We start from the raw sequence: 25,057 nt of genomic DNA, 5'->3' as shown, positions 1-25,057 counted from the left end.
GACCCAGAATTCTCCATGTTGAAGAAGAGAAGTAAACAAAAATTCGACAATCTAACTGACTTCTCCAATAAACTCAGACGCTTCCTGATAAGAGAAAATGCATTGGCTGCCAAAATCGCACCGCAGTCGATCGAGCAAAAACGTGAGAGATCTATTGAAGCTTTCACTTCATCCATCGTCTATCAACACCTAGACGAAATAATGAGGGATCACCCTGAGCTAGACGACGGCCAGGAGTATGTCGTCAATGTACGGACAAAATCCACGACGCCTAGATGGGATAGGCAATATTATACGTCGACCATGGTCAACACACCAACTTTCAGCTTACTGTGTTACTGGAGCCCTATCCATTTTCATGTCGTAACTATTTTTGTTTTTACGATTATATTTATTTTTTTGTCCATTATCATTTACTTGTGCTATTTAGATTGTTTGTTATGTTCACCTTTAAAGGTAGCAGGCGTTCTTTTAAAATGTAAAAGAAGAAGTACATTTTCTGATAGGAGCTCGTGAAAATATAGACAATATTAGTAACGACGGTCCATAATAATTGAAAGTAAGAAGGTTGTGTTCAATAATTGATTTCATCAATACCATTATGACCCTTAATACTCTCTGCCGAATTGGGGAGAAGGAGAAGTTGGAAAATTTAATTAATCAATTATTGTTTGAGATAAATTGTCAGAATGAAAAAAGGCATGATAATAAATTTGTTGCGACAATAGAAGTGAATACTGTTTTCTTTTGTCCAGTCCTAGTTATTTTGTTATTTACGTCAAAATTTCTGAGGACGATCATCGGTTGTTAAGGTTCTATCGGCGACGTGAAGGTCAAAGAGGGGAGAATATAACAGGGGGTAAATCGTTTTCCATCAGCATCATCGATGGAACATTTAGAATACAGAAATAAAATTAAAATAGTCGGCAATTAAACAGCTCGAGAAAAATCTAACCGACCGCGCATGAGCTAAAATATTGATTTTCCCAAAACCTCCACTGTAGTGGGAATCAATAGGTCAAAACGAAATACGAGGATGGACGGGGGCACGCATAGCAATTGTGTAAGCGAACGGTGGACAATTTTGAGAGTAATCAAGGGAAACTGTCCCGAAATCGTTCTTTTGTATCGAATAATATTGGATTTTAAGTTAAAGTGAAGGTCGAATTTTAATAGAATAACCAGGTTTCTGAACGAATAAAAACCTCTTATTGTCGTCATTGTAAGTAATGCAAAATTATTGCTTTTATTACCTCTCTACTCTTGGGTCAAATTTCCACTCCCTGAGCATTGAGCTAGTCGTTTGTTAATTTGTTGATAAAATTTGCTGGCCCCCAAAATAAAAGATAGCAATAAATTTAACTGAAAGTTTATGACCCCTGACAGCCCTCGACCCAAGCGGCGTCAGCTGTCGGCAATTATTAGTGATTATTGATTGAATAAATTAAAACCAAAGTAAAGTGCCGGTTTAAATGATAAGCACCATTTGTCGAGATTTTATTCAGTTTTTCAACGCTATCCTTTGGTACAAGTATCATTTTCCACGCATGTCCCATCGTCCCAACCTTCTGATTGAAAATTTTTTTTCTTGTTCGATAAACTCTGATTTTTATTAGCCAATTTTTTCAAAATTTTTTTATGTTTACACAAATGTGATTTCCTCAAATTTTTCAGGGGGATATTTAGATGCAGTAAATTTAGAGTAAATTTGCGAATGCAATCAATTAAATCTTTATTGAAAAGGTGTATTATTACTCCGCGAATTCTCGGCGGGGCGTGTAAAAGGGCATGTAATGAAGCTGTATTTTTTTTTTCAACGGACTTGCAAGCAGAATCGCTTACGGGACGATGTGTCTTCCCCATTACACACGACCAACTGAAACACGACGTAATGAGCCTCCTCCTTTTATATTATATTTCTTTCGCGGGACATGAATGTAATGGTAAGTGTCATTAGGAACGACGCTGGTGCGATATCTGCAATTTTCTGGCGTTAACTGCTTCAAGTCGAGCACTAAATACCCATATCAAAATAGGCCTGTTGTAGAAGTTGAGGATCTTCAAGGTATATCTGAAGAGCCAAATGAGCAATTTGTGCATGATCTTGCGGGTTTTTGCATACAACAATATAATTTGTATTCAATGAAATATCTCGCTGTTCATTGCCCTCATGGAATAGATTTTGAGATATAAACATAATACTGAGATTCTTATGATGACTACCTTTTGTGAATACAAAAATAACCAGCTAAGGGAGGTTGCTACCCTATTGGTCACCAACATTAAGCACAGGCATCAACAGAGATGCAGCATGATGTCTCCTGAGATATAACACAATACTGACTTTTCAGATATGAACTGATTTTTTTTTAAAGTCACAGTGGCCCAAAAGTAGTTCACGATGTTGGATCCAAATTTTCCGATAATTCTGGAGAGAATATACCACCTCTGAATATCGATTACGATTGGTTGAATGAACTTAATTTTCACTCATTTGATGGCTCTGACATTCAACATAATTTTCACGTGGACTTATTTGAAAATCTTGATCGTGGCTTTGTTAAGATACAATTGGGTGCTGTTGAAATTAGGCCTACCAATCCTGAAGAAGTTGAAGTCGTTGAAGAGTTTAATCTGGATTTACTAGACGAGCATTATTATGACAAATAAACTACATTTTAGATGACCAAGAGGCGTCCAAAAAATGGAATTAATTCTGTTCCTGAAGGGCATAAACCATCTATATGGGTGGAATAAGGTTTCCGAAATGTCTATAGTAAAATTCTAGAAGCAGGTGGAAGCGGTATGAATCGTATGTGTCTCACTTTCAATTTTGCAAATATCCAAAAAGATAACGCTTGGATGAGTCCACGCACAATTGACGGTTACGAGTTGCAGGATTTATGGAATCTTGTGAATTCTATTGCCCAAATTACCAATGGTTTTAATTAGGCTGACACATTTTGGATCAAGCTGTATGTCGCAGAAACCCCTGCAGGACAAGGAGGGTTTTTTTTTTTAAACGATGAAAAGGGATCTAAGTAGAAAATGTGTTCTGCAAATTGCCAATGAAGATGGTCTGTGCCTCGCACGGTCGCTTGTTGTAATTGGAGCACATGCCAACAAATTGACGACCCGAGCCGATAAGGGTGAGCTTCAGAAGACGTGGGAACTAATGCGATGCTCTAAGGGTCAAATGCAGCGTGAAGTGGCTCCACGTGTAACCCGTACGGCTACAGTCGCATTACCTAACGATGGTTAAGGTTTAGAGGAGGTTGCACAATTTCAAAGATATTTAGCCTAAGAAGGGTGTATTATTAGCATATATACTCTCAAAAGGAATGGCAACAATCGTCCTGTACTTTACGACGGAACTTCTCACGTGGAATGTGAAAAAATATACCCAGGTAGGAATTCAAAGGCTCGACGATGGGGCCAACCTTTTGCAAACCTTGTTTTCCCGAGGCTTGGCAATATGAGGATTAATACAGACCTGAACTGACCTTGACTTGTTGAGGGTGGGATATATTAGGCTGATAACAGGCTCATGTAAACCTCAACTAAATGAGCCTCGACGGGCGAGGTTTATACTCAGGCTTGGCCGAGGCTTTATCCATTCAGGCTAAGTTAAAAGCCCTTGGAATACATTGGGACAATTCTGGTTCCCTTCAGGCTGCTGAGTCCAAGCCTAGACACAGACTCGAATCATTCTTGTCTTGATAAGAATGGTTCATAACAAGGTGAACTGAGGCTTCTGTCAGTGTCAGCGTACTGGGCCTAAATAGCCTAAGCTTATATTCAGACTTGGCTGAGGCCTCGTCCAGTGAAGCTGAGTTATGGGCCTTCATAATATTTTGAATCTCCTTAGGCTGCTTGGTCCAAGGCTCGAAACAGATTAGAACCAGCTTTGGTTTCTTGAGGATGACTTATATCATGCTGAGTACATGCTCGGTTCAGTCTAAGCGCGCTAAGGCTGAGCATACTAAGCTTATCATTAGGCTCAACCGAGGCATGAATCATTGAGGCCCAGGTAAGATCCTTTGAAATACCCTGTGTAAATTCTGACTCACTTCAGGATTATTAATAATAATAATAATAATAGTAATAAAAATAATAATAACAAGAACAATCAATTCGTTGCAGATAAAACAAATTTGTGCGTATGTTCGTAATGAGGATTAGGAGTCACAGAGGAACGGGGGCCGGGGGGTTGATCGAGAAAAAGTAACTTATGTTAATAATGTAAATTAAGTAAATAGTTAGTGATGTTGGTTGAATTACACAAATAGAATGTTATTCAACAACATTATTTCTACAAAGTTGACATAGACTTCATAGGTACAATTGAAAATGACAAATCATAGGCGCGCGTTAGCTTAGTGGTAAGGCGTAGGTTTCGTAATGTTAGGGTCGTGCGTTCGAATCTCGGTTGCGGCGGTCAATTTTTAAGTTAATTAATTAGTAATTAGTAATTAGTAATTAGTTCTTTCCAATGATCCATTCATCAGGGATAGGTAAATCGGGGCGAAATTGACTTGTATTAGTACCTACAAAATAATCATTTTACTTTTTTTCATTATTTTGATCAATAATTTCTAGATAAATTAAAGGATTAGTTAACGATTGGATCAAGTTCGGATCAAGCTTGGTTCAAGTTTGGTCTCAGCTAGGACCAATGGTCAATTCCCACCTGGGAAGAAGCACTGATATTTGAGGCTCCGACAGTCTCTGCCTTTCAAAGTTTTGGAAAGCCCTGGGTTTCAAGCCTTCGACCAGCCTTGGGATCGAGGCTCTACCCCCTGTTACGATCCAAGGCTCAACAAAGGCTTTACTCATGGTCAATTCCAGCCTCAACCCGGGCTTGTCAAGCCTTCGCCGAACCCTCGTCGAACCCTCTCCCCATCGTTCATTCCTACCTGGGTACCTGCCCTATACATTACACATTGTGTATTATGCTGAAGGAAGACATTATGAGCCCATCCAAAATTTACCGTCATTCTTCGGTGCTGCATATTATTGCGAACATTGTAATACTGCTTTATAATACACGAGGACATGTTTACCATAAAATTTGTGATAGATGTCTGAAAAATCCTCGGTACGACTCTACTATTATCGTGAAAATAGTATGTGACGATTGCAATCGATAATTTCACGGTCAATTGTGCTTCACAAAGCATAAAAAAGTAGGATCTTTTAGCGGAACTGACCCAACTGGGTCTGCTATAATAAAGTTGTTTAACCAATGTAACCTAATAATAATTTTATAACGTTGGTGGAAAAAGTAGGAAGAAACGTAACTCCCGAAACATTGTAGAGATGTGTTGGGTCTTAGACTGACGTATTATTAAGCTATCAATATTAGATTTATCTAATTCCTACTCATTATCCGAGGGAAATCCTGATGCTGTATATTTCCTTCAGAAATAATATTTGTTATATTTTCTAACCATTCCATTTCATTATTGTAATCCGATTCTTTCATTACATTTACAGTGTCAATTTTATCGCGTGGTTCTTTAAATATTAAATGTTTAATTAGATCATTCGAAGTATCGATTGTGTTCTAGTACCTGTACTCATGAGACAGTGGATTAAAATGGTTATTATCATAGAAGTTAATATGTCCCTACCTTATTATACCTTGCCTTCCCCTAGATTTGTATGCCGATTAAATAATGTCAATTGAAATTTGCATTATGTGAGTAATCGGTCATTTTTATCAATACCAGAACTGATGATTGCAAAACTAACCATAGAAAGGTAACCACAGCAGAGTCTCACATTGGATAAATGATCTGGTCTATCAAAATTCTGTCATTAAATTGAAAAATTAAATTGCAAGAAGATTGTTATATACTTTTTTTTGATATTTATCTTTTTTCTTCAATTAATATTGTATCTGTTCAATATAATTATGCCCATAAAAGTCCTATAAAACACGCATTTTTAAAATAATCTTTTTAAAAAAATTATCCGAAAAGTTTCCAATGACTCTCTGTAATTATGAGCCCCGCTCCCGTCAACAACTGTGCCGTGCACGTAACAAGTGACACTGCTTGACTCCCTACAAGATCCAGCAGTACATTATGGAATCGGTTATCCAGTTACATAAAGATCAGTGCTCAATTGGCTGAATATAGCCACCCTAAAACCGTAGCCCGACGTTTTTAGCAATAATGATTATTAGGAGAAATACGAGTTTTGATTGGTCGAGAACCTCACAACTCACCTAGCATCCATTATGTGACAAATCGGCACCGCTCAAAGATATCAAGATAACATTGAAAACGATGCTACCTTTAAAAATTAGTCTAGGTTAAGCTCGAAAAGACACACTTTACACATAGAAAGCAGCGGAAATCAATATACTTTTTGATAAAAAATGTATATCTATTTCTGTAATATTCATTTTTAACTTGATAAAAATATAACAGTTTCTTTCATATTTAGAAAGAAAAATTGATGGAGATGTTCTCTGTCTTCGCCAACTACTTCATTGGAATAATTCTCCTTCAGAAGGAGTGGGTGCAACCCACGAAGATCTGGAGCACCGTCTGCGACAAATAAATCGCCATGACTTAGCCACCTGGCTGGGTAAAACTGTATTCAAGGAATTGCGTAGTGATATTGAAAAGTCTCTCAAGAAAGTATTCCGGCAGTTCGGTGAACAGGAAATCCAAACTCAGTTAAGTCTACTGAAATACTTCCAGCAGTTTATTTAATTTATTTCAATAAAGATATCCCATAACCTTAGAACCCATCCATCAGGTGGAGGAAGAGGATCCTTGGACTGAAGTCGATACGATTTTAATGATTCTACTGGTGGGGCTTGCAGGGTCTCTGATGCTCATTGTTTTATCATTGATCAATCATAGAGTGAGAAATTTTCTATTTCAGAAAAAGCAAGAAACATTGAGCAATTTCGACGAAGAAAAAGAAAAACTATTAAATAGTGACACTGATTAAAATCCCATTTCGTAAATTGAAACTTGTATTATTTGGTGGAATCATTTTGTAAATGGTAATTTGGCTGCTTTATAATTTTTGGACCTATCAAATGGAATCTTTCTCATCATGAAATACATTCACGAATGGGTTCTTATTTAACTCTTCCGCAGAAATATTTATTCATTTCAGCAAAAAAGTTTTTGACTGACGGGAACTAGATTGACCTTTATAGGTATGATTGCATCTGTGAAAAACGAAGTTCTTCATCAATACCAGTTTTAAGATTAAATGCGGTCGGAACAAAATACTTCGCTAGATCTGAATAAATGAGCAGTTTTTCGGAATCCATTAAGATTGACCAAAAGTGAGCCAATATAATGACAAGGTAAATTGGACTAAAAAATGTATTTGTCAATATATGATTCGTAGTAATTCGACCAAAATGTTTAATGTGTAATACTTCTACAATCGTACGATATATTCCCCTCAAATTAGGCATAAAATATAGAATATTTAATATATTGTAACATTTGAATGTATCTTTTCATCAGATAGATTGTCGTCGTGACAGAAAACTCTCTTGCATCAGAAAGTGGTTGAACCCTAAGAATATGAAATTGAATTATGTGATAAATTCTTAATTGTACATTGTCAAAATGATTGCCTTCATTCGCAATCAAAATTAAATATTAAATGAATGACTCTATTATGTTCGAACTTGGTTCATGAAACGTCAATCACATTCAAGGTTACTAATGTTCCACTGAGGAAGATCATAAAATTGACTGCATGTCAGTACTACTTTCAGTAAAGGCCAAATAACTAGCTAAATTGTTAAACTGTAGTCAATGTGATCTAATTGGATAATCTTCGTTAGGCCCCATTTGGCGAATGCATCTCGTAGAACGTCGATAAATACGTACCATTATTTTAAAGTGATTCATCTGAAAATCCAAAATAACGCATAATCAAGTTGTTAGCTGTTCCTAGCACTAGAAGACATATGAGTATTACTTTAGACTTTAGTTGTGTTTTTAATGTTCTTTTTCTATCGATTCCATTGACTGTGGGCTTCCGAATGGATTATTATAGAATATAGCTAGAAAAGTATTGAAGTCAAAATAATAAGAATATTTCGAAAATAACTATGTCCAAAATTACTGGCCCCATTGAGCTCATATGAAATAGCGACATTTACTAATAAGAGAGAAATATTTCCGCGAAATTTCACTTGGATATTTCAAGTTTGCTGAACGCCGAAGAGCGCATGACGATTCTTTTCTTCTAAGAAATGGAAAAATAAAAATATCTCAAAAACTTTGTTGATAATTAAAGATATAGGGCATCAAAAAGAATGTCTTGAAAAAAAGTCATACAGTTCGGTATATTCCCAGATATCCAAAAAGCGTAAACAAACAAATCCCTTTTATGCAGAAACTATTAGACCAATTCACATAACCCGGATCAATTGACATTTGAATTGTCCTCCGTTTGTTCATTTGAAGAAAGAGTGAGAACTGACAGAACACTTTGACATACAGAAATGGCGCCCAGAGTTCGTACCTTCTCGTACCAAACCATTTTCTCATCAGTTTCGAACAAAATCAGAAAACATTAATTTCAAACAATTGAAAACCTTCTATTGAAGAGTAAAAAAATGAAATTCATAGGAAAAATATAACATATACAAATACAAATAGTGGTTCGTGATAAATCGAACTTCAGTCAGCAATACGAACAAATTTAAAACTTTTCTTCCATCTTAGTGAAAAAATTAATTATATTCTAACGATTATCCAATTATTTAAATCCGCAGCCTAAAATCTACTCTTTGTGCAAATTTTTAGTGGATATCATAGTGGCGTGAGTGAGCTCATAGACACATATACGGTTGTGTGAATCATACATACGTGGAGCTATGGGCGCTGCGCCTGTTATTTACACTGCACGGTAGCTTTGGATACGAACATTTTGGAAACCATTGGAAAGCTATCAAGACATTCCAACTTCGTATCATTCAGAATTCCATAACCAATTATATGATCTCTATGGAATAATTAGTTCCCGAGAAATCGATGCTAGATTGTCGCAGGGTCATCGTACTTCGCAGTCTCACGTCGCCAGCCGTACATCTCTGTCTCACGCAACAGTTCGTGCGTGTTGCGTTTATTCCTGCGAGAGCGACAGAGACAAATCTGGACGTAAGACAAAAGGCACTGAGTTTACAGAGTACCTCGAAATTGGAATTTATTAATTTCACCCAAAAAATACAAAATCATATTTTTCTTTATTTCAAATGATTCTACTTCTACCTTGCGTAATATTACGAAAGGGTAGAGATAATACCCAGAAACAACAAATACGGTTTTTAAAAAATAAAAGAAACTGCGCCAACTACCTACCTTTAAATTGACTGTTTTGTCTGACAAAAAAGTAATGAAATAAAAAGAATGCTACAAGTCCATAAGTCTGCGACGTACTAGGTGATGATGTATTGAATCTTGAAAATGGAAGGTTGAAAGACAGAAATCGATGAGTTGAAAACCACAAATTGAATGAAAACGGAACAGAAGAGAACCCAAAAGTTCAACTATTCAAGAAAAAAACCGCATGTGGTGTACTTTCGTGGAAGACCTGGAGCTGCCAAGTACACCAGTGACGGTTTTTTCTTTGAATAGTTGAATGTTTGTGTATTAAAAAAGTAGTTTCTGAAACGCCAGATGAGTTTGTTGCCAATATTGGGACAGACCGGACTGATTTAGATGAGAGACGCTCATTACAGAATCCGTGATGATTACATCACTTCGGTTTTCATTAAAAATGATGGGTTAAACTTATAAAAAATTACGTATCAAAAATTACTAACTTTCATCACGAAATGAACAATTATGTGGACTCTTTCCACTTTTTTCAATAATCTATGGTAATAATATTGCTTCGAAAGAAGTCAGCAAAAATCAATTATTAGAGTGAAAAGAATGTATATATAGTTAATAGTTCAATGAAATTTTAGAAAAAAAACGAATAAATTCTTTTTAAATAGATGGAGTGAACTCATCAAGCGAATTAATAATGCATGAATTGAGGGTATGGGAGTGACATAAAAATTTCATTTTGAATACATGTTCATAGAAATTCCATTCGGAAAAAAATTCTCAATTTATTAGCAAAAATATATTGTCTATGCTTTGACGAAAGCGATTTTCCACTTGTTACATATTATTTCCATCTATTACTCGGATTATGAACTTGAACAATTATCTCTACAACACCGGACCACTTCGGAATTTCTAGACAATGTCCCTTTAAGGAACTTTTGTAGTAAGTAGATAATTGAAATTGGTATCAGAAGGAGATAATCTCCAAAGCTGAAATTCGAAAAATCAATTCTTCAAATAACTTGATAATTTATGCCCAATTATCGACAACGATCACATCGTACACGTTTCCTAGCTTAAGTATTGATAATTTATTATTCAGAATGTGTTTCAAATCATCACGTTGGGCAAGTGATACGTTGGAAAATCAAGAAAGGTTAATTTGCATAATATTCTTCCCAAAACTCACGTTTGTTGACCTTACTAGCAAACTTTTTGAATGGTACTCAGGACCTCTTAAACCTTTAACCAATGATCTTCAGATTTCGGCCAGACTATTACTTATTTATCTTTCTTTACTACTAGAGGAAGATATATAAATGAAGTACAGTAATTCTTTGGGTAATTCGATTTTTTAAACGAGAACTGTGAAGAATTTTTTGATTATGATCTTGTCAGCAACAGAAAAAGTTTTCAACACATTTTTATAATGCTGATCTATGCTTACTAAAAAGAGTTACAGTTTTTTTTTCTGAGAAAACGCGTACTGCTTCAGTTTAGAGATGAATTGTTGAAGTTCATAAGAAAATAAGATTGAGTAATTAGTCGAAATAGTTTCGAATCATAGGTAACTGGTATCACTATCCAAACCACTCTTTCGCACCATGAAGGAACGCACCTCGAAGTACCTCAAAATATGGCACCGAATATGGTCGTTCAAATGTGACATATTATGTGTAAAAAAGTACTTCTTTTCGTTACAATTTATTAATAATGATATTTTTTTTTATCGTTTATGAGATTAAAAATTATGTGGACACTCGAAGACCGTTGAAAATGTGGGTGTAGGCCGCTTCAATAGTTTTCTTCCAAGCTTCTTCGGTTTCCTCGGTGAATTTCGAACTCAGAGCTTGACGAAGGATATCCATAATTACCTGCTTAAGATTCTGCAAGCGAGAAAAATATATATTTGTAGTCGATCAATGAAAAGAGAACGCCTATTCAGAAGCTATATTAATGAATAATAAACGACATACACTATTAGAATTATTACACTGCATAATGAGGTGTAGCATTCGTATGCAATTTCCCTTCAGTGAATTATGTGATATGAATTGCATTTGATACCAGCAAGAGACCGTCGTTAAATTAAACACAACTTTCATATAAGCCCCTACCCGGCAAGTTAATAGAGAGCAAAAAAAATATTTCTAATTATAAGTAATAGATGTTTTTAATATTAATAGAAGTTCCATATTGGTACCTTGAAAATAAATATTGCTACAGATTTATGGTTTGTCAGTGAGTCGATTTTGAAATAATGAAATCCTAGTACTATCTGTTCTCAGTTCAATGAAAGGTAGAAAATATCATAACAAAAATCGTAGAATGGATTATTTTTGTACAATTAAGTCACTGTATCAGTTTAGTGCTTTATCAGAACTTCCCATGCGCTACAACGCTACTCGTACGCCCTGTAGACGGATACCCATTCTTATTTATCTTAATCTACATTTGGAATGAGTTCAGCATTTATCTCTTTTATTTCATGTCCGTGATTCATAAACAACAGAATTATTGTCAATCATAAGGAAATTGGGATTGATTGAATAAAGCAAAATAATCATTGCTAATAATCATAAAAAGAAAGAATTCAATGACCTACCATCTCCCGTTCTGAGAGATCTGAGCGCTCAAGTTTGAATTGTCGAGTGATAATTTCTCGTTGTAAATTGGGTGTGCTCTGTACTTTCGAAGAAATCGACGGAATTGAAAACCAAGACCGAGAATCCAGTGGGAAGCTTAATTACCAACGCATCAAAATTTAAATAACTATTTTGTTAAAGGATTAAAAGAACTATCGTATTGGGAACAACAGAAAATAATAATTGTAAGACAATTATTAATAATTTTTCAAACAAATAAATCTATTCAGAACGTAATTCTCAATTGATACATTTATTTATTGTTTTCTTTATAGTCAATATTCGTAACCTTTTCATTGAAAACGAATAAATGTCGGCTTACCAGAAAGTGTTCCGTCGTCTGGCCACGTCGTCTGTGTCTCTCTCCAATTGCCACAAGTGTTGCCTCAAGTAATCCATCGTCATTCAACGCATCTATAACCGAGTTCAATGCCGTAATGATACTGGCGCAATGTGCCTGAAATTTTTTATTCGCTGGAAGTTCTTCTCTCGGTACGTCCCTGAAAGCTGAGAATAATGCCTGATACTCGGGATATCGTTCGAAGAATCTGAAGAAAAAGAAACAAGAAAAATAACTGTAAACCAAACTCAGAGTATATTTATTCCTTGTATTTTTTTAGAACGCGCTCCGTTACAAGAATACATCCACCTGAATATTGCCTGAAGACTGCTAACCTATTCGATTAGAAAAAAAAATTGATGTCAAAAAATATCTCATGCCCTGGTACAATCTAAGCGATGCAATGATATAGTAATTGGGGATGACTTTGATTATGCTAGAAATAGTTTTCAAGGTGATCCAAAAACACAGTGACCTAGCCCTATTCTAAAAGGGAGACGCTTGACACAATCCTTTATCTCGAAAATCTCGAAATCATGAAGACACCATTCCTTAGTGTTCCACCTAAAGTAGCGCGATATTACAAATCCGTAACTCTCTTATAGACATCGCTCATACCCGCGCGCTGGCACGCGGTACGGTCTTCCGTACACTAGCACGGGATGGCGGATTCATTTACGAATGAACAGTGAACATGAATGACGGGGCAAGATGGATGTAAAGCATATAAAACCGATTCGTTAGGATGAAATAACTAACACATTATTTGTAAGACGATAACGCTAAACTCAAACTACATATTTTTTTGTGATTTCAATTAATTCCAAATTTGATGATGATTCATTCATTCTTTAGTTGGCGCAACGGCAACGCGGTGTCAGTTTAGCATCGATATAACCTTGATAAAATTCATTCATTCAATTCCAAAGAAAAAAATATTGGTACGTAGGGCGAAAATTTAACTACGAATCTATACCAAAAAACCATGCCCCATTTAATATAATTATAAGGTACAAAAATACTCATGTTTCGTAACTTCATCAAATTGTTGACATTGTACGCCCATTTCTGTGTGCGCACCTCAATCCAACACGGGCGATGTGCACTGGGTTTGAATGTATGTTCCACGCAATCATGAATATTTATATGAGGATCTGTTATTCCTATTATATCAATTAATTTCAACACCCTGACAACTAATTGAAGGGTTTAGAAGATATGTGATATGTTGGTATGTGATATCAAAAAATTATGATATAAATATTCACGACACCGCGAAATGTACATTGAAACCCATTACACATCGCGTGTGCTGGATTGAGGTGCACGCGCAAAAACAAGACTCATGCACGTTATAATCCCCACCTTCGACTCGGACTATAAAGCCGCATTCATCAGATTCACTTTTTCTGTCCTAGGCGTGAAAAATACTATTTCTTAAAAATTTGAAGCCATTTTGGATTATTTGATTTTGTTAGTTCAGTGGACGGTTATTCACCATGGCGCTTGACGCCATTTTCGAGTATTTAGATCTCTCGCTTTGAGTGATTTCGTCCGCTAGAGATTTTATAAATTTTAATGATTTTTTTATTTCACCAGATTGTGATTATTTTCCGAGCTTTTATCCATGTTAAAAATTCGGTGGTTTTAATTGACTCCTGCAAAGATTCTTGCCTTCGAAATTGATTTCGAAATCTATTATTGCCTCAATTATTGATTTTCTTTTGTTGGGCAAATTCTGGAATCTCGAGCTCAGTGTTATCCTCGAGGTTTTAATCCAATGTTTATCGCGGCTTGTGAAGCCATAATTATTTCTGACTGAAATGATCAAATCTTATATTTTATTTGGCAGCATTGAGAGTCGGTTTGCAGCGTCTTTCGGCGCTCGAGTTTGTGTTTTTGCCGGTAATCCTTTCCGTTACTATCGGCGTTTGTTTACATCTTCTTGAGACATTCCCCCTCTCAATGGCTTTACATACACTCTTCCTTACTAGATTAGTGAACACGCTCGTTTCTCGTGATAAACTACATAGATTATAAATTCCTTCTTTATTTGAATTCTGACTTAGCAATTATACAAGCGTTTTACGAACTTATTTAGAAATCTGAACTTTAATATTTTTGTTTTACTTTAATTTATCATTTCTGACCAGTAATTTTACAATTTAACGTGTGACTAGGGAATTTGTTAGTGAAACATTTGTTTCTGACTACGTAATTTATTTTTTTTTCTTTGTTACCGAGAACAGAGTGATCTTTCGATTAGGGAGTAAATCGGGGATTTTCAATTTCTTTTGTTTTTTTGCCATTATTAAAAAAAATTTTAATATGATTAAATAATTTTGTTACGCCGCAGTTATTGAATTTATCTGTTTAAAATAACCGATCTATTTCAAAATCTTAGGATAGTATTTGAAACCCAGTCACCTCTACAGTTGTTATCCTGACTGGTCGGTAATTATATTCTTATTGTTGTTCATTTCTTTCGATTTTTTTGGCTGTCTTATTGAAGACATCCTGGCGCCTAACAAGTTGTCATTTTGAGTGTGGTCGCCGGGGGATGCGTATTTTCTTTCTTTCTCCCGCGGAGTGCAAAATACATCACAACATATGGAAGATAAATTAAACTAATCATTATCTGCTAAACCGACGGTAGTCGCGGTGCGGTTAGAGTGTTCGACTGTAAAAATTTATAGTACTCTAATCACACAGTTTCACTATCGAACGACAGTCCTGTTTAAAGGACGACTGTACCAGGGCAGGTATTCCCTTCGAATGAGGTTTTTCTCTCTCTTTCTGCAAATGGGGTACAGGGGTTGGGGGTGTGACGGAAACAAAGCATAAAGACCTGAAAAAGTATACGTGAAGGAAAAAGTTTTTTTTTAATGAACTGATTGAATTTTAATGAACTGACATTTTATATTTTTCCCAATGTTCAATGAAATAATTATTTACTATTACGGTGACTAGGAAATAATCAATTTCTGACACCATAATGTGTTGAAAATTACTCCCGGTATAACTAAGAATTGTTCAAGTTGGATTGGGGAAAATTGGTGTGAATTGTTAGGCAGTACGATTTTTTAAGTTTTGAGGGAGAGCACGCGGCGCTCTCTCTGTCTAACAACGCCCCTCTTCGTGCACGCTCCTAACCCCACTCTGACTACGCTGGGTCTCACGGAGTTTGGGTATTGTTTTCCGAACAATGGGTCTAATAGGGTTTGATAGCCCGGGCTCCCGAGGTTCCGATTTTGCCCATGCCTGAAGTAGAGCATGGGTTTTTGGTATATATTTGTAGTTCAATTTTCGCTCTAGATGCCGATATTTATTACTTTGCAATTTGATGAGCTCAATTGACGCGACTGAGATTCTTGCCGTTTAGCGCACAGAAGTCGATAATATTAAATTTATTTATTTATGTTCCCGGTTGAACAGCGCCTAAACATTTTTATATGTTGTTCAGTGAACTTTGATGCCTCTATTGGCGTATTGTCATAGGCAGCTGAATAAATTCAGGGTCGAAGGCTACACTGACTGAACTATCAATTTCAGGTCAATGTTACATCACGCTGAAAAATTACGTATATGATAAGACATTGCTACTTCAGCCTTGCTTTCAGTTTTAAATTGTGTTCTTTACTCTAAATTTCATAACCAATCGTTCGTTTTTTGTTATATCGACCTGTTATTTTAAATTATCGTTAAGAAACGTCTTTGGAAAGGCTTGCTTGCCCTTCGACGCGTTCGCGAGAAGGAGAATGAACCATATTTCTCTCTCGCTCTTGAGCAATTAATTGAAATTGTTGAATAATTAATTATGATTAACTCCTCCATCAGGGCCATTAACGGTCATAAATTAGTAGAAAAATAAATTATTATATGTTGTCGCTTTGTTATGTGCTGCTATTAAGGCCGTATTGAATTGCTAAAAAATCTGCCCCCGTATCATAAAATAATAAAGCAGTGAACATTGTCCGTGAAAATTCACCAAGCGCTTATTAAAGGATGCAAACAAATTTATGAGTTTTAACTGCGAACACGGTTTAAGGATTCACTAGATAGTGCATGATTTCTCTTGAATAGATTTTGTACTACTTGTGAAAAATCATTGAAAGATACTGGTAGCACAGCTCCATGACTGTAGCAATCACCGAATGATCGGAATTATCTTGTTATCTACCATTTCATGAGAGAAATGTAATGCGCCGTAATGACAGCTCCTCACATTCATTCGACCAATATAACGTCCTTCGTCACGAACAGCTCTTGTCTTTCAATTCTCGCGGTATCTTCTTACTCGATCCATTACAGACATGGGTAATCTAATTTCTCTTCGCATTTTCATGCGTTTTTTCCATTGACTCCGCCTTGTTATTTATTCCCTGACGCGATTTGACAATGTTCTGCTTTAAAGAACATAACTGTAACAAATTTTGAAACCAATTAATCCGTCTTACTATATATATATAGTATTAGAAGGAGCTGGACATAGCCACTACCCTCCGAAATGTATATGTATAATATATACATATTTATTAAATTAATATATTTGTATGGATTAATGGAACCTCTTAAAACCTTTTGTTTCGCCATTCATTTTAATTAATTTAACTCTTGCTTCCATTTCCGCTTATGCTTTCGGATCGTTTTACTCCACTGTATTAGCAATTTCCCATAAATTTTTGATTCTCATGATCATTGACCTCTGTCTAATCTTATATTTAAGATCCAGAAGGAAACAGGCTTGACATCCGTTCCGTCTAGTAACTGCAAGAATTATTACTTTGCTTGCACTGACTAGGACCAAGCTCTTATATTCAGCTCTATATATTGGCAATCAGAAAACTATCATATCATAATCCTATCCTGCCCCGCAGGATACTAGCCTTTGTCCATAATATGAATTTTAAGATGTTTGACAGACGTATTGTTCTGAAACAATCCATTAAACAATACGTAAAGGCATTCTAGGCATGCAGAAACGAAGCCTTTCAGGGATCTTTCAGAGACTCGTGTCCTGTCAAAAGGACGACTGTACCAGGGTAAGTGTTTCCCCTCTAATGAGCTTTTCTCTCTCTTCGGCAAATTCGGTACAGGGGGCTGAGGGGTGGTGAGGGAACAAATAGTAAAGACCCGCAAAGGTATACGAGAAAGTTTTCTATATTTTTTTCTAATTACAACTTTACAGCATTTACACATTGTCTATATACTTTCCAATAATATTGGTACACTGTCTTTTTTTTTAAAGTGAATATTTAAAAAAATGGTATAAAGCGCATACAAAAGACAAAGTGCGACGGGGTGCGCACCGCGCTCGGTGAAGAATTTTCGATACTAGAGATGAACGCGCGCTACGCGCGTATTATTACTTTTGTGATGCTACTACATGAGTTTTCATTTCATTTTTCAACGATAGATATATAAGAATCGGAATTCAAACATTCAGATTCAGACTTTGACCTAGAATCAGAGATATTAGAAAATGGAAAGGTCCAAAGCACGAAAGAAAAAGGAACCAATTTTAGAATAAAAATAATATATATAAATCTATATATATACCGAATAAACTGGCTTCAAAAAACGATACATTGGATTTTTTTTAAAGGGAAAAAAAATACATCTCCAGTCGGCTAAACGTGGAACAAAATGACACTCAACCACTTTTTAGGTCAAGTTTTGTTGAAAAAATTAGAGGTGGGAGACTAATTTTTCTGATAGAATTAACCTGCCTTCCGCGATTGGTCCTTTGGAGGTCTTATTTTAAGTGCGACAGTCTTACTGCATACGTATCCTCAAGTTCCGTGCAATATATGACCGCGCCATCGATGCGTAAAAGTCGTATGAGTGTTATATGCCGCACAGCCATGAGAAAAAGCCGGAAATAGTCATCTCCTCCTTAATTAATATTGAACGGGTCAATCCCACAAAGTATGGGATGCTTGAAAAACATGCAATTTAAAATGTTCAGGAATTTTCCGTTTTCGGAGTTCGAAGAAGCGTAAGTCTAAATGGAACTTTTCTGTACTTTAAACTGCTAGCGCCTTTAATGTCGAATATTTCAAATTTTTAATCGTCTCTCTATGAAAGCATAAATTTTCAAAGCTACCTCTCACTCTTTTCTTGTATAATCAATTCATTCTCAAAAGTATGCCGACTCCCGTTCCTTTATCACAAAAGAGATTGAAAATGAATGATTGTTATCATTGTCAATCTTGTATTCGTCCTCCTATTGATCGACGTATCTGTTGGTCATTTCCATGGCTACAAGGATGTTATTGAGCGCTACAGTGGTCACTTAGAGGTAGAGAACGCACGTATAAAACAAATCATTTTGCAGCGAGAAAGAGTTGATGTGCGCTCAACTTTTCACAGTTCAGCGACTCCAGTTTCCAAATGTATCTTTTCCGACTACAAGTTTCGGCATCGGTGAAGAACATATAATTTCCGTTAGTACACGATGTATCCAAATCTCAAAATTGCATATAAATTACGTAGTTTGCTCAATGATTCAGCTAGTATCTTATCAAAGTATGATCAGTGTCCGACGTCCGTATGGATAATTAATTTTGCTTTTCTTCAAACCTGCTGTATGCAACTGGCTTTAGAAATAAAACTTTTGATTGGTTCAGAAAATTTAGACGGTGATTGCGACGGGTCGTCATTTGCATGTCGTAAAGTGTAAAGGCAAATATTGCAAATGTTTCAGTAAAAAATAGTATATTGGGCATTAAGGGTTCGTGTTTTGCGGCCTGAAGAGCGTGATGAAAGTGAATACTTTCCGTCCCAGTGTGGAAAGTTGCCCTCAAGGGCGGGATTGGTATATTATACATTAAGGGAGGAAAACAGTGCACAGGGCGGTTTTGAATATCCTCTTTCCCTTCCCTTTTCAACACATGTGCCCGGAAGGTTCACACTCTGCTCCCTGAGAAGCGGAGGCAAACTGCGTACTTCTCGCCCTCGGGTAGAAAGGTGCTGCCAAGGTCGAAAAGTCAAGACTTTTCTTCCCAACGAAGTTTCCTTGGCAGGTAAGTTGAAGAATAGCATGTGCGCATCGGCAAGGCAACAACTGACCTTCCGCCCTTGATGTGTAATATACTATTCCATTTAGATATGAAAAGTCTTGATAGGCAAAATTGATATCCGAGCCGAAGACAGGCACGTGGGAAAGAGTAAAATACTATTCCATGGCGTGGCTTAGTCGTATACCTCAAAATTTCACCGATTAAAAACACATTTTCTTAAAGCTCAATCCCTAATAAAACCAATCCTCAATAAAATATTCTAATATTTACAGCCTTATTAAATCCAAACATTTCCACTAATTTACCCCAATAAGCGACCCTTATTTAGAATATTTTTACTTTATTTTAAATGAATCCCTGCAATCAAGCCTCAAATAGTCTCAATCGTTCTAATCCTCGAGGTGCCAGTCCTAATTACTGTACTCTAATAAAACGATTTACATACCTTGGATCCTTCCAGATCCTCGGACCTAAATGACCCCCCTGAATCACCAACATCCACCCTCTATTTCTACTCCAACGAAATAACAATTACGTGACCATCCGTCAGTATCTCTTGACTATATATGACCATTTCACCTAAATTTAGCATTACTTACGAAGTAGTTTTAGGCGCGACGATATGTCCTAAGAACATTGTAGTCAGACTCCACAATAGTGGATGAAGTTTGTATTAATTTGTGGAAAAAATTCAAGTTTCCGCGGGTCTCGAACAGCTTTAAGGAAATAGCAGAGATAAGGTTAAGAAGATTCGGTTGCACGCAGAGGAGTGTTACATGGTGTTCAATCTTGAGGAGATGTTTTTCTTGTTCTTCTTTCATTTTGCAGTATGCTCTCCGCTATCATGTTATCACGACTCTACATAGCCACATCGCCTAGGAAAAAGGTAACTGAATATCACCTTCATCGCAGTTTTCATCGCCAGCCCATGAAATAACACTTCACACCGCTAGAACTTTGCTTACGGTCCAACTACTGAGAAATATTGTTCGATACACGGTTGTGAAATACTTTTCTATCTCATGTAATGATGGAGCTCGTTTTCGGCTCGTCCTGTAACCTCACATTAGCCACAGAAATTTCGCATGTACCTCATCGTCTTCTTCTCGCATTCTTTGACCCCTTCTATTGTAGCAATAATATTGGTAAACGTAATAAACCGCATTGATCCGTTTTCCATTGTGTTACCGGTGTAGGTGCAGCTCTCGGCCGTGGTTCTCGGGGCTGCTGAGCTACATATAGTGTACTTTCGTTCGACCAGTATGCTTTGGCAGAGCAGCGGAGAAGAGGAGAGGATCGTTAGGTTTTATAATGGCACTCTGGCTAGAATGACGATTAATTGAGAATCGATAGTGACCCAGACAAATGGTATTTTCGGTTTTCGTCCATCGCCACTAATTGGATATAGGGTAGGGATAGGATAGAGGATATGGAATATTACACATCAGATAAAGTGTCAGACTCATTTTAGATGTAATGTAACTAGAGCCACAAATCAAAAGAAAAAGAAGTGGTCATTTTAGATGCTGTAAAGTAAACATGACAAAAGAAAGGGTATTTTTACTTTTTTCTCATCGAGTCAACTCCAGCCGTAGTTAATGAATTATTACAAGAATATCCAGATTAAAAACTGTAATGAAGGCAAAAAATTACTTACAATGTCATTATAGCAACACCAGAGGCCACGGGATCCTTACTCACAATAACCCACGTATTCTGCACAAGTCTTTTCTCACGTGCAGTCATTCCTGTAGAAGGATCAACAATGTCCGGTGCACCGGACTGGCCCCAAAATTTACTCCAAAATGTTCCCATGATTTTTCAAACTCAGTATTATATCTTCGAATGGTTGCTGTGTGCTATCTAGAATTTTTCAAAATGCCGGTCAACCATCATGATTTAATGATGCATAATATTATTAACCGTTGTATTGGTTCCTCTGGGAAATATCCGATTGGATCAAATTACAGAATTTCTAATCAACAAAGTTTGATTAAAGAGGTCGGAGATTTTTTTTATCATACACTCGTACAGTTTGATACTTTGGTCTCAAGGTTATCCAGAAATAAAAACTCTTCTACCAGTGACCGTCGCTATCTCATAACATAAAGAAAAATGTGATTGATAATTCGAAAAAAATAGAATCAGTTCTTATTTCGACAAGAATCGGCTAAACAATTTGAAACCTTCATCGGATTTCTAAATTTGGTTCGCCTCGAAATTGGCATGAATATTATTGCTGAAGTAGTTTATTTCTATAGAAAGACCGTAAGAACTCACTGAATCTTCGTCTACTATACTTTTGGAATCACGTAAAGGCCTTATTCAATAAGAAATATGAGGAATCACAATTTCATTCCGTCAATTAATTCATAACAAATTAATCACCAAATATAAATTATGAGAAAATTCAAATAAAACGAAACGAAAATTTCCAAGATGATGAAGCCCTCAGAAAGTATACTGACGAGATCTTCACCAACTCACAATCCGGGTGCTACTAGATTCATCTTTCAATATAATGCTACACGATACCCGCTTTTCCTCTCTCTCAAGGGTCCCGCACACTGCGCGTCGCCGCGTGATTTGAGAGTGGAGTCCCCTTCATTCCGTTCTATCGCACATCAACGATCTCTATTTAATTTAGCCCAGACCGATGCGCTGGTATCATCTTGTTATAGGAGAAATGAGTAAAAATTGACTGAACCAATGAAATGATTTTTACGAAATTTTCATTGACAAATAAATTATAGAAGGGCAATTAAAGATGAATAGATTTACAGTTTAAAGTAAAGGAATTGCATCATAGACCGCGTGCCATTGAGTCGAGAACAAATATCATTGTATGCAATATTTTGATGAATAAATGAACAACGTATGGATAAAATTGCTATCCACTTAACTCCAGTGCATAATTTTGAGACAGAAGCAAGAATAAACAACATGTTGAATGCGATCGATGAATGTACCTTAAATAAACTACGAAAAATTCAATCAACGAAAGATTAACCATAAAAAACAAAACGCCAAACGAAAGGACCAATGAAACGAACGAATGGCCTCTTATTTAAACAGATGTAGAAGAATGGACTCTCTTCGGAACGTCGCGGATAAAACATTATAAGGTATGATAAAGATGAAAAGTCCAAGGAAGCCCCAGTGAATTTCAAGGCGTCAGTTTTTTTCCATATTTATTACCGAAAAAGATAATGCTGCGGAAAATTTCAGGTCTTTATTTTGATTTCTTGATTTTTATTTGAAAAACGTGTTTTTCAAGAATATGATTTTTCTTATTCGAAAAATTGTTTAAATATCTGTAAACATTCTAAAAAATCAAAAACACTTTGTAATTGTGGAAAATTATTCTTTCGTAATTTTTTCTTGTGTTATGTCAAGAATGGGTGACTGGACATTAACGTCGATCTCTCGTTTGATACACGGAAAGAAAAATACCGGAAAAATTACGGAACTTTCTCGTATTCGTGGGGTGACCTTGGTTTTCCGGGAAAAGTACTGTAAGTTCCGTAAAAATTTTCGTAGCGAGCCGGAATTTTTACGAAACTTTCAGGACAATTTTACGGTACCTCTAGTACTTTTTCCTGAAAAGCAAGATCACACCACGAATACGTGAAAATTCCGTAATTTTTCGGGTATTTTTCTAACCGTGTAGGAATTTTAAATGAATGAACGGTTGTTTAAACTTTTCCGGACTTTTTCGAGTCTAAACTTAAGGAAAACAACACAAGAGTGAAATGTTCCACCAATAATTACGTGAGAAATCACTTAATTCCTTTGAAAATTAATATCCTTAATAGAGGTTCTCACACAAATATAAATTGAATTAACAGCTTGACACAAAATCATGACGATTTGTACACTTTAAGATTCACGAACGATTTATCTGGTAAAAGGTAAGAAAAATATAGATAAACTAGTCATGAAAGGACTTAGTTTCAAATAAAATGAATAAGGCATGAAGTGCTTATAAAATCAAACCCTTGTGAAACTTGGATGATTATAAGAATACAGTTGTAAATCTATTATGAAATTTGCCTTGAAAAAGGCTACCTAAATGATTTGAATTTGAGTGAACTGACTGGATCCCTGTCGTACAAGCATTTTTAAATGCTTGCTCTGAGGGTTCGCCTCAGAAAAATAAGGAGAGAGAATCAGTGACCAATGGCGTATGACCTCCAGTTTCCCTCTCCTGGCTTAAAAGTCCCAATGTTTCCCTTCAAATTCAAAATGTCTAGTTAATTTATTTATTTCTTAAATTACTAAAATTTATAACTAAGATTATTGATTGTAGTCTCTTACTTTGAAACTTAATTGGCCAGTATAACAATGACTAAAATCATTGAGTTGTATTATTGAACTGTATTCTTTTTAACTTATCTGAGTTGAGGTCTATCAGAATAACTACATTTTAAATCTTCGATGACAATTCTCATCCGAAGATTAAAATGTACTGAATATAATTTATTTCATATATTAATTTACTTAATTTCTTAATAGTTGTAATCTGAACGTTCAGAAAAAAAAAGATTTATTTACATATTTTTAATGATTGGAAAACCGGGAGAAATAGGATATTGTGCACCATGGGAGGAAAACAGGGCATTCCAATTGGGGGTCTCAAACGGGTTTGAATGTCCTGTTTCCCTTCCGCGGTGCACATTGTTCTTTCCGTTATGGCTACACGGAAAAGTTCGATTTTTCTTCGTAAATGAAGGGAGGAATGTGGGTTATGTTATCCCGAGGATGCTCAAAAACAATAGAAATCCGAGGGAGAGAATAGGCCACTATTCATATTCTTCTTCCCGTCATTTGGGGAGTAAAATCGAACTTTGCGTGTAGGTATGACGGAAAATACATTTGAGTACATCAAGTACCTGTAGATTGTCCGAAAATGTTATGACTGTCATCCGACCCTTGAACTGAAATCAGAAGATCATGGTACAGTTGAAATTTTTACCCTAATTCCCTGTTTTCCAGAGTGGAGATTTTCTTCATAGGGCGAGCCCATGTGTACGTCATGAAAATGAGAGAGATTACCTTGCTGGACATTAACAGAAAATTTTCGATGCATGGCCTAACCCATGTCCATATTTTTATGACTTTTTTTTCTGTGAAAACTCGTAGGTTCTTTTTATAATGATAATTCCTTTCCTATAGATGTTTCCTGAAAAACACCTGTTTGTGCTATTCATATTATTGCTGTTTGAACAGAGATATGGATGTTATTGAATTTTCGATGTCACACTCGCTGAGCTTTCCTGTGTATTTTTACATTTTTTGTTAAGAATTACTACAGAGATCATTCCTAGAGTGTAACTAACTCGAAATTATAGATATATATATAGACAAGAGAATGTATGGAATGATTACTTAAATTGAATATCAAGTATTGAAGTCAAAAATAGATTGATACGGATTCATTTGATGTTCTCTCCACAGAATATTTAATAACGTGATTTTTAATCATTGTCAGCAGGGACGATGCCCTTTTTAGAACAGAGGTTAATTTCTTCGGTAATGGGGAAGTATAGAGGCCTCTGAATAGAAATTAATTCCAACGATAATTAATGTGTTACAGACACGAAATATAAAATCTGTTTACGAAATTCTGAAGGCTAACCAAAGTAAGTAAAAGGAAGTATAAGCTGAAGAAACCTAAAAAGGTGATAGTGCAACAGTATAACAATAAAGTGAGCCAGAGAC

General features: G+C 36.0%; 2 protein-coding genes across 5 annotated transcripts in view; one reads left to right on the top strand and one right to left on the bottom strand.

The window, feature by feature from the left end:
* LOC105270801 (uncharacterized) overlaps nt 1–8,147 on the top strand; it is a 58,563-nt gene extending 50,416 nt beyond the window's left edge. For all 3 annotated transcript variants that reach the window (XM_011312009.1, XM_011311989.1, XM_011311998.1), the window contains exons 6-7: nt 6,454–6,688; nt 6,741–8,147. In XM_011312009.1, the coding sequence (XP_011310311.1) occupies nt 6,454–6,688; nt 6,741–6,969 (464 nt within the window). In that variant the 3' untranslated portion in view covers nt 6,970–8,147. The remainder of the gene's footprint in view (nt 1–6,453; nt 6,689–6,740) is intronic.
* A 1,935-nt stretch (nt 8,148–10,082) lies between these two features.
* Nucleotides 10,083–21,876, bottom strand: glob1 (globin 1). Of its 2 annotated transcripts, none has more exons than XM_011311961.1 (4): nt 21,725–21,876; nt 20,994–21,199; nt 12,297–12,522; nt 10,083–11,215 (listed from the first exon to the last, which is right to left on the bottom strand). In XM_011311961.1, the coding sequence occupies exons 2-4, from the start codon at nt 21,149–21,151 to the stop codon at nt 11,078–11,080; spliced, it is 522 nt and encodes a 173-aa protein (XP_011310263.1). In that variant the 5' UTR covers nt 21,152–21,199; nt 21,725–21,876; the 3' UTR covers nt 10,083–11,077. The 2 variants fall into 2 exon arrangements, with proteins under 2 accessions (XP_011310263.1, XP_011310255.1); XM_011311953.1 differs by having other exon boundaries at nt 21,617–21,874.
* Nucleotides 21,877–25,057: the final 3,181 nt, after the last annotated feature.

The sequence above is a fragment of the Fopius arisanus genome, unplaced genomic scaffold (genome assembly GCF_000806365.1).
Source record: "Fopius arisanus strain USDA-PBARC FA_bdor unplaced genomic scaffold, ASM80636v1 scaffold00004, whole genome shotgun sequence".
NCBI classification, from domain to species: domain Eukaryota; kingdom Metazoa; phylum Arthropoda; class Insecta; order Hymenoptera; family Braconidae; genus Fopius; species Fopius arisanus.
Note: the sequence above shows the minus strand (reverse complement) of the source record. Positions and strands in the feature narration are given on the sequence as shown.